General features: G+C 34.7%; 1 protein-coding gene across 1 annotated transcript; it reads right to left on the bottom strand.

Moving 5' to 3' along the window:
• Window positions 1-2,236: 2,236 nt before the first annotated feature.
• LOC123522931 (ubiA prenyltransferase domain-containing protein 1-like) lies at window positions 2,237-8,225 on the bottom strand. Its single transcript, XM_045300464.2, has 2 exons — window positions 7,984-8,225; window positions 2,237-4,610 (listed from the first exon to the last, which is right to left on the bottom strand). The coding sequence occupies exons 1-2, from the start codon at window positions 8,073-8,075 to the stop codon at window positions 3,734-3,736; spliced, it is 969 nt and encodes a 322-aa protein (XP_045156399.2). The 5' UTR covers window positions 8,076-8,225; the 3' UTR covers window positions 2,237-3,733.
• Between the last annotated feature and the right edge of the window lie 1,857 nt (window positions 8,226-10,082).

Here is a 10,082-nt window from a genome sequence, read left to right as displayed (position 1 = left end):
TTTCATTGTTCTGTCCACTGTGACCTTGACCTTTAATAGAGTGACCCCAAAATCAATAGGGGTCATCTACTCTGCATGTCCAATCATCCTATGAAGTTTCAACATTCTAAGTAAAGTGGTTCTCAGTAACTGACTGGATATGGTTTTCTATGTTCAGGCCCCTGTGACCTTGACCTTAAATAGAGTGACCCAAAAATCAATAGAGGTCATCTACTTAGCAAGTCCGATCATCCTATTAAGTTTCAACATTCTGGGTCAAGTGGTTCTCAAGTCATTGATCGGAAATGGTTCCCAAGTACAAGCCCCTGTGACCTTGACCAAAATCGATAGGGGTCATCTACTTTGCATGACCAATCAATTTGTGAAGTTTCAACATTCTGGGTCAAGTGGTTCTCAAGTTATTGATTGGAAATTGTTTTCCATGTTCAGGCCCCTGTGACCCAGACCTTTGATGGAGTGACCCCAAAAACAATAGTGGTCATCTACTCCATATGCCCTGCCACCCTATGAAGTTTGAAGGTTCTAGGTCAAATGGTGACCCAGTATCTTCAAACTTGAAAACATGATTGGGCTTTCAAAATAGACGAGTCCTATTGTTTTGTGGGTTAGTAGGTCAAGGTCATAGTGATTACAGGACTGAAAATGTGACAACCCATCATGGGGGGAATACATGTTTTACAAACAGCTCTTATTTACCTTAAACTCAACCGAGTTATCAAACTTGGTTATTTTAGTAAATAGGACGACTAGGATTCCTTGTGTGAAGTTTGAACCCAACAAATGTTACGACTACTGAGATATGGCCTTGCACACAAATTGTTAATCAAGATGCATGGTCGAGTAATATAGCTCTCACTTTTCTTTGGGAAGTAGAGCTAATACTGGGGGTGTTTTCCATTGTCAGGAGCAAAGAAATATGTCCACAAATTTGACAATTTTATTATCATTAATCACAAACATAAACGACAAGCATTCACTAAAATTAAACATCAAATGAACACAAAGTTACAACAGATACAGAAACATTACCTTGGTCTTAAGATACTGTACATTGGGTGTTATTAACAATTGCTTTTTTTCACTAACATTTGTAAACAAGAGGGTCATAATGACCCTGGATCGCTCACCTGAGTAATATGAGCTACATGTTTTAAATGTCAAAATGATGATAAAATATTAAGAAAGTCAGTAGGTCACATTCATGGTCAATGAAATTCAGTTTTATGATTTGTGTGCAAAACTGTGTAGGTCATCAAAATTTCAAGGCTGTATCTTAAAAAACAAGAAAGTAGGTCATTAGGTCAAGGTCACAGTCAAGTGACATCATATTACTTGGGGTCATCAGGTAATTATAATTAAACAGTCTTGGAAGTAGGATCAGATGGGCCTCTTTTAACCCCAGGGGCATAATTTGAACAATTTTGGTAGAGGACTACTAGACAATGCAACATACCAAGTATCAAAAGCCTAGGTCGTATGGTTTCAGACAAGAAGATTTTTAAAGCTTTTTCCTATATAAGTCTATATAAAACTTGGGACCCCGAGGGCAGGGCCTCTTTTCATCCAAGGAGTACAATTTGAACAATTTTGGTTGAGGACCATAAGACAATGCTACAAACCAAATATCAAAGGTCTAAGTGTTGTGGTATCAGACAAGAAGATTTTTAAACTTTTTTTCCTATATAAGTCTATGTAAAACTTGGGACCCCCGGGCGGGGCCATATTTGACCCTAGGGGGATAATTTGAACACTCTTGGTAGAGGACCACTAGATGATGCTACATACCAAATATCAAAGCCCTAAGCCATGTGGTTTTGTACAAGAAGATTTTCAAATTTTTACCTATATAAGTCTATATAAACCATGTGACCCCCGGGGCGGGGCCATATTTGACCCTAGGGGGATAATTTGAAAAAAATTTGGTAGAGGACAACTAGATGATGCTACACACCAGATATCAAAGCCCTAGGCCCTGTGGTTTTGGACAAGAAGATTTTTAAAGTTTTTCCTTTCGGTTGCCATGGCAATCAGAGTTCTGCATGGAATTCAATTCTTTGAAAATTTTTGAAAGGGGACCACCCAAAGATACTTAAGAGTCCGGGAATCTACATTTACAGACATATAGCCTCATAACAACACAAACAAATATCAAAGTTGAAGATTAGAGTTTAAGGTTAAGGAGTATATCTTCAAAACACAGAAATATTTGATAAATGAACAACATCTTTACCAACATCTGCCATACTGTCCTGTACAATGGATAAAGAAATAAAAATGTTCATCCTAGTTATGTAAAAAAATTTCAGCACTGGGACATTATTGAAAACGCATCAAAATGTAGATATGTAACAGTTCTTTGAAAATGGTGAGTTTTTAAAGGCACTGAACTCTCCAAAAGTGTGACCACTTTATGCAGCCCTTTTCCATAATTCAATGTACACATCTGAAAACTGACAGTTGTTGTGTAGAGTAATATACATGTTTTATATGCTGTTCAATTTTCATGCAAAACAACTTTTTCTTTCTATGATTTGGTGTTGTTCCATTTTTTTTCAAAATGTAAGGCTAAGTCTTAACCTCAAGCTAATGAAATCAACAGAGCAAGAACTTCTCTACAAAGAAAGATAGTAGTTTTCAATAATTAAAAATAATTCTAAGTAAATTTACCTCTCCAGACCAACCTCTACAATAAATACATTTTAGTACTCACTGCAGTGTTGCCTCTCTAGCAAAGATGTACTTTCCTGTTGTGTTTTTATACCTTTATTTTTGTACCCATATGTCATGGTTTAGGATATGATTACTAAAAATGGAGAGAATACACACTGTATAGAATGTAGGTGCTGGGTTCCAGCTCCTGACTGACTGGATGTTTTTCTTACCTTGGCACATGCATATGTGCATGAAAAAGTGTATTTATTATTAACAATGTTACGTATGTTACATAACATGTTAAAAGCAATGCAGCTCAAAACGTCAACTAATGTTTACAGCATAACCCAAGAAACTAGTTGAAAAAGAAAGACTGGAAAATGCATGAAAGATTTGTGGAATATAACTTTGTTTGGAAGTAAAAATCAGCTTTCATTTATAACATTATAAATACTTGATGAATAAAAAAACAACAGAGTGAGACACTTACGGTTTGAAACACTTGCCCCCCCATCTCCATTCCCGACCCAACTACTATGCACCATTATTTGATTTTCTTTTTTAAACTACAATGTAACTCATATAAATTCTAAGTCATGTATAATTAGTGTCTTGGTCAAGATATACATGTACATGATGATTATTGGTAATGCATGTGCATAGCAGTAGGGGCTGAGGGTGTGGAGGTGAGGGGCAAGTCTTCCAGGCCAAAAGTGTCTGTGCCAGAAAACAACATAAATTGTAGGTGTTGTTTTTCTTCTAATACTTTCAGGTCTTTAAGTCTGGAAAGACTTCAGTAGAGGCCAAACAAGATTACACATGATTTATAACAGATTTTAAAATTTCAAAATTATGTAAAATAATGGGATCTTTTCAAGAAATGGATCCAGCTTATAGTTGCATCATTCAAGTCAGTAGTTCTTATATGATATAACTAAAACAAAGTAACTTTAATATACAATGATCTGACATGATGTTAAACTACAACAATAAGTGATAACATGCCCATTAAAAATGTGACTAGTGTATTTAAGGCAGGATTTCTAATAACTTTCCTCGAGATTCTTTGATATAGAATGCTTCAGAGAAGTGTTGGCAGATCTGCTTTGTTTGTAAGTAATACTGCAAAAACATACAGTACTCCCATTTGGAAATTTAACATAGCCACTCTTTGGGGAACTTTATGGAGCTGTTTACTTCTGAACTGTCTTTCTATATTAAAAGCTTCTCTGCATGTTATGACAGGTAGAAACATCCACTTTGATATGTGTAAGCCTCCTTGCACAAGCAGTAAGTATGGCAAAAATAACAATACTGTGAATAATATATACGATCCTAACCATCCAAGAACAATCGCCACAGTTACGATTTTTGCTTTGTTATCAGATTCCATATCACGGGTGTTATTTGCATGAAGAATTGCTATTGTATTTAATGCTAATGGTAAAGCATATAACAATGTAACAATAGACAATTCTCCGGCTTGTGTCAAAAATGAAAACATGACAGTGATTGGTCCAAATGTGAGGAATATAATAATATCGCCAAGAGCGATGTACTTCAGCCCGAGTCCGCCGGTGTAAAGAAAGCTGCTGGATAGTCCGCAGAAGAATATCAATGCTAAGTGCTCCATTTTAGCCAGTGATAGGAAGCATAGCACAAGAAATCCTCCAATTCCAACGGAATAGAGTACCATACCGAGCCACTGGATTTCTTCTGGGTTTAGTATTTTGTCGACAAGCGTACGATCATCACTCTGTTTTGTATCGATACCTCTTAAGTAGTCGAAGTAGGTGTTAACTAGGTTTCCTGCTGCGTGTACTGACAGAGCTGTTAACAATGTTGTTATGAAGACTGGCAGGGAAAAATAACCAACAGCTTTGTATGCAAGGACGCTGCCTAGTGCCACTGGAGTAAAACTGGCGGTAAATGACCATGGTCTCAGTGCTATCAGGTATCTGCAACAGAAAAAGTAAACTTTCTATGTAATCTACTGTACACGAAATCTAGTCAGAAAGTTTATATTCATGAAATCTAGATCAATAGAAAACTGGGCCATCTGGGTTCAAAACCAGATCAAAGGAGTGATTTAGGTCATTCATGGTCCCTTTTTTTTTTTGAAATGTGACTCAATAAAATTAAAAACAAGAATGATGGCAACATTGTATGACACTTTGTCTTGATAGAATAATACATGAACTTGAAGTCTACAGCAGCACCATAATTCTAGTTTCAAAACTGTAGGATGAGTTGTGTACACAATGCTTTGGTGTAGTTGTAATATTTCAAAGTCTGAAAAAGGGCTGTAAATAATCAGACTTGAATGTCCCGAGAATATGTGTATGTCTTTCATGTTAATAATGTGTACAAATTTTCATTTCAATTGGATGGAAACTGTAGGACTTGAGGACAGACAGACAGACAGACAGTTCAACCACTATAAATTATGCTTCAGTAATCTTTGACACCAGAGGGCTTTAGTTTAAACTGTATTAATTTCCACAAATTATATATACAAACAAACAAACAAAGAAATTTTTTATCGGATGGATTGGAAAACAAGCTACTTAAAACTTACATGAATACTGCTCCATAAAGGGCTTTTACAGTAAAGGTTTGTATTATATTGTTTCAGTATGATATCAAGAAAATGTCTTTTTGCACCTTTAATACTTAATATAAGGTATTATTGATAATAAAGAAACTGGAAAATAAGGTACATTCAAAATCAACTATACCCAAGAATCTTTACATTCCTAAATAATCTCCTGATAAGAATTAGGTCTGTCTGACACTTCTTGCTCTATTTGATTAAGTTCATGTAGCCAAATTTATTTGAGGTTTAGGATAGACCAATACTTTTCATTAACATTTCTATTCAATCTGGTCAAACATTTACATCTTATTTAAAATGTTACAGTCTGTTGATGTGATTCAAGTTTTATTAAAAACAAATTAAAAGCTCACAGAAAACCTAAAGAAATGATATCAACAGTTAAAGGCACCATTTAAACGGGTGCAGATCAAAATGTACCCAAACCAAAACGTGTTATATTTGACATAGCTGAAATTAATTAATTTTATTGCATAATCACTTAGATAGGCAACTTTTTTATCATGATACCACACACCTAGCCACTGCCATGCAAAATACATGTACATCACTACAATTTAAGAAAAAGACCTTTTTCTTACCATTTAAAGTTCATCAAAAATGTTTAGAGACCATCCCTCAGGTGAATTTTGAACCATAGACCAATTTAATATTAATTATCAATTATATTTTGTTTAATGTACATGTACTTTGACAGTCAATGTCCCAGTAATGAAAAATGATTAACATATATATTTTTGTTAACATAGCAGTATTATGTCACTTTGACATCTCTACTTTCACTTTCATTTTGCCATTTTTGCAATGTTTTGAAATGTACATGTTTTGTTACATTTTTTTTTAATATTGAGAGTACCTAGACAAATATGTCAGATGGACAATGATTGCAGATATAATGTTAAATGTTTTTGAAAACAAGTTTTGATATTTTCTACAAAAAATAATGTGGACAGACAAAGTACATGTGATTCAAGAGAAAATTTATTATTCCAAACAGAACAAGCTCTGTAGACTGTATTTGTCTTCAATACACTTCTACTTATTCTGAACAGTTTAGTATACATTTAATGAAAAACCAAGGCCTATGTGGCGTAAAAAATCTTCCGATGGGGCATTTTCAAAACACTTTACATGTTCTTTTAGGCTGATCACTACCAAGTAGAATGTAAGCCTCCGCAGGTCTAGTCACAAGTATAGTCCAAATATAAATAGTACTAATCTTTTTTCCTTTCCTAGTGCATTTTCTCGGCAGCAACGTGCTTACTTTTACCCTACCGCGTTTCAGTATGTATCACTTTGCATTGTTATGAAATCGGCATGTTCCTATCGCATGCTAGATAAAAATGGCGGCGTAAGAATTTAATGTCACGAAAAGAGAAATTGAAAGAAGCGAAAAGTAGTAAATTCAGCGGGTTGTATTTAACGAGCTGTAGTTTTCTTATATAAAAGTTAACACCCCCTTTTCTTTTTGTTTTTCTAAAGTAGCGATCTAGTTCTTTATGGGAATATAAGTCTCTGAAAATCTGATATGCTAGAAAATGTCGAAACACCGTTATGAAGTGAGTGGATTTTATATGAAATAAAGAACAGCTGGATTTAGTGGTGTTCAGCCTATAAGGGGCAATACATGTTATTTTCTGAAAGCCCTCGAAAATGAATGGAAATGCCATTAATCTATTCTTTATGATGTAAAACGGTAACAAATGGCTGAAAACGCTTAAATTTCTTGTGTTTTTGGAATTTAGATCGAATTTTCGACCAGGTGGCACTATTTTGGTTCATTTTAGGACCTAGTAAATGTCTTTTCTCGCATTTTAGCACTTCATTTGTCTAAATAATATTGAAATTAGCATGTTTCTGAATGAAAATGACAAACATCGTAACGATTAAATGGATGGTAAATGTAAATTCCACGAATAAGGTAAAATTAATTGAAATATCGCTTGCACAGGGCTAAATTTTGCATATTTTTGGGGATGGGGGTGACCTGTAATGAATTGTCATTTCTCTACATTTTCTCAATATTTTGCACCAAAACAAAGCAGAATCATTGTAAAATAGGTGTACCTTGAGAATGAATGCAAATTCATGGGAAAATCAGACAAAAATTTTCTCTTATAGGCTGATCACTACCAAATAGAATGTAAGCCTCCGCAGGTCTAGTCACAAGTAGTCCAAATATAAATAGTACTAATCTTTTTTCCTTTCCTAGTGCATTTTCTTGGCAGCAACGTGCTTACTTTTACCCTACCGCGTTTCAGTATGTATCACTTTGCATTGTAATGAAATCGGCATGTTCCTATCGCATGCTAGATAAAAATGGCGGCGTAAGAATTTAATGTCACGAAAAGAGAAATTGAAAGAAGCGAAAAGTAGTAAATTCAGCGGGTTGTATTTAACGAACTGTAGTTTTCTTATATAAAAGTTAACACCCCCTTTTCTTTTTGTTTTTCTAAAGTAGCGATCTAGTTCTTTATGGGAATATAAGTCTCTGAAAATCTGATATGCTAGAAAATGTCGAAACACCGTTATGAAGTGAGTGGATTTTATATGAAATAAAGAACAGCTGGATTTAGTGGTGTTCAGCCTTTTAAGTAAATAAAAAAACTTCCAAACTGTGAGTACGAAATATCTCTGGTGCGAAAATGTCTGTATGAAATATTTCAATTTATAGCAAACAAGCCTTGATTTTTTGGTCATTCCAAGTGGGGATTTACCTTTTTAAATGTTCTTTTAATTGAAAATACCGGGAACAAACATTAGTATCTGTCTTTTTTGATAAAATATGGTTTTGCTCAGATGTTGACATTTTTAACGGTCGTTTTGATTGAACCGGTTAGAATTGTTCTTTATACATGTTCTTTGAATTTAATCGAGTTCGAACTAATTTGGAAATAAACCAGACGTAAATTGCGTCTGTCTGTATGTTCATCAAATTTCGTGTCAGGAGCATAACTTAATAAGAGTCAGAATAAACTTGGCATACAGGTAAATGGCTATGAGATGATGCGCAGTAGGTCAAATATCTAGGTCACTAATAGCAGTCAGATTTGTTCATTTTATTCATTTCTGGAGTATAACTTGATAACCATTCAAGGTATTGACTTCAAACTTCACATATGTAGATGATGGTAAGACAATGTGCAGAGCGCATGAACTGGATCGGTAGGGTAAAGGTCAAGTCATCAATGATGCTCAAAGGTTAGATTTGTCTATTTTATTTCGTGTCAGGAGAACAAATAAAGGTATTGACTTCAAACTTGGTATGTAGGTGGGCAGCTATGACAGTATGCAGAGCGAACAAACCAGGCATATTTTTATTTTATTTTATGTTGAAAGTCATGGTCAAGTCTGTCAATCACTGTTTCATGTTCGGAGCATAACTTGATAACGATTCAGGCAACAAGATGATATGCAGAGCGGATCAGTAGGTCATTTGTCAAGGTCAAAACAAGGTTGAATATGCCATCGTATTTCTACATTGAGCACATTTTAAGAACTATTCAAGATATTTCACCACATCATAGGCCATTAGTAAATTATTTACAACTGTAAGAAGTTTCATTAAAATCTGCAGAAACTTTCTATTTGCGAAAATTTTACGAAAGTTATGATTTTCTAATAGACTCTCATAATGAAAAATTACGTGTGGTCCAAATGTTTCAAATCAGTCTAGCAAAAAATCAAGCACACGGCCCTATCTAATATGAAGTTTTGAAAAAGTCTTAGTTTAATCAAATTCATAATTTCAACATGTCCGAAACATTGCGGAATGGTACTAATTTCACTTGGGGTAATGATTACATTTTACTCGGACTTTATCATAGACTCTTGTGTAAAATCTCAAAATTAAAACTAAAATCAAACCATTAAATTCATATAATATTTCAATGAACCTCAAAGTTTTGTAGATTGTAGCATCACCTGGGGCATGTGAAGTCAAAACTCTAATTTGACTTCTGAAATAATGCGATATTTGCTTCTAAAATCACTATATGTTTCTTTATAAAATATTTTGTTTTATCCAAGTGGAAATTAAGTGGCCGGTACTTTCAAATGCAGTGCTCTGATTGGTCAGTTAGAACTCCTGATGTCATGATAAAGTTATGTATTCTACTTTGTAGAAAAAGTTTCGATCCGAACGTGCAGAACAACCTTAATGTATGTTTCGTATATGAACCTCAGACAGAAATGCTATATTCTTGGTATGTTTAACAATGGGATTATGATCTGCTTGTTCTATTGTTGTCAGTGATGGCTATCTAGATAATTCTTGCTTCAGTACCTTTTAAAGTATGCTTTGCAGTAGGAAACAAAGAGTATAAAATGGATATAAATGGAAGACATAGTTCTTTATCTCTCGACTTCGAGAGGGCTTAGACGCTTTCCTACTTTCCTACAGGGATGAAGGCCCAGATTCGATTTTTACGAGTGTAGGACAAAATCCCCTGCGGACAAAACCTCCTTCGCTCATTTTTGCACAGGCGGACAAAACCCCCTTCATGTTTTTTACAAAGGAGGACAAAACCCCCTTCACTGAATTTTACAAGGAGGACAAAACCCCCTTAGCGTTTTTTACAAGGAGGACAAAAACCCCTTCATCATAGAATTACTACTCCCTTTGCGGTCTGCCCTTAGGCAGGCACTTCATTGTGATTGCCTCAGTAGACAAATCTGTAAATGGGTATCAGCAAATTGTTTTGGGTAAAGCAGAACTAGATTTATCACATAATTGACGTCGTGGGACTGAAATAAAGCCATTGCATAAATTTAAATTGGTCGAATTTACTTAATTGGTCCATAATAGGTAAAGAAC

The sequence above is a fragment of the Mercenaria mercenaria genome, chromosome 8 (genome assembly GCF_021730395.1).
Source record: "Mercenaria mercenaria strain notata chromosome 8, MADL_Memer_1, whole genome shotgun sequence".
NCBI lineage: Eukaryota > Metazoa > Mollusca > Bivalvia > Venerida > Veneridae > Mercenaria > Mercenaria mercenaria.
Note: the sequence above shows the minus strand (reverse complement) of the source record. Positions and strands in the feature narration are given on the sequence as shown.

Bases quoted from the DNA above. Each gene is read 5' to 3' on its own strand.
- LOC123522931 (XM_045300464.2), bottom strand. From the start codon at position 8,075: ATGTCAACATCTGAGCAAAACCATATTTTATCAAAAAAGACAGATACT. The intron at 4,611-7,983 runs GTAAATCCCCAC...TTTCTGTTGCAG, and splicing joins TTAAAAGAACATTTAAAAAG to ATACCTGATAGCACTGAGAC.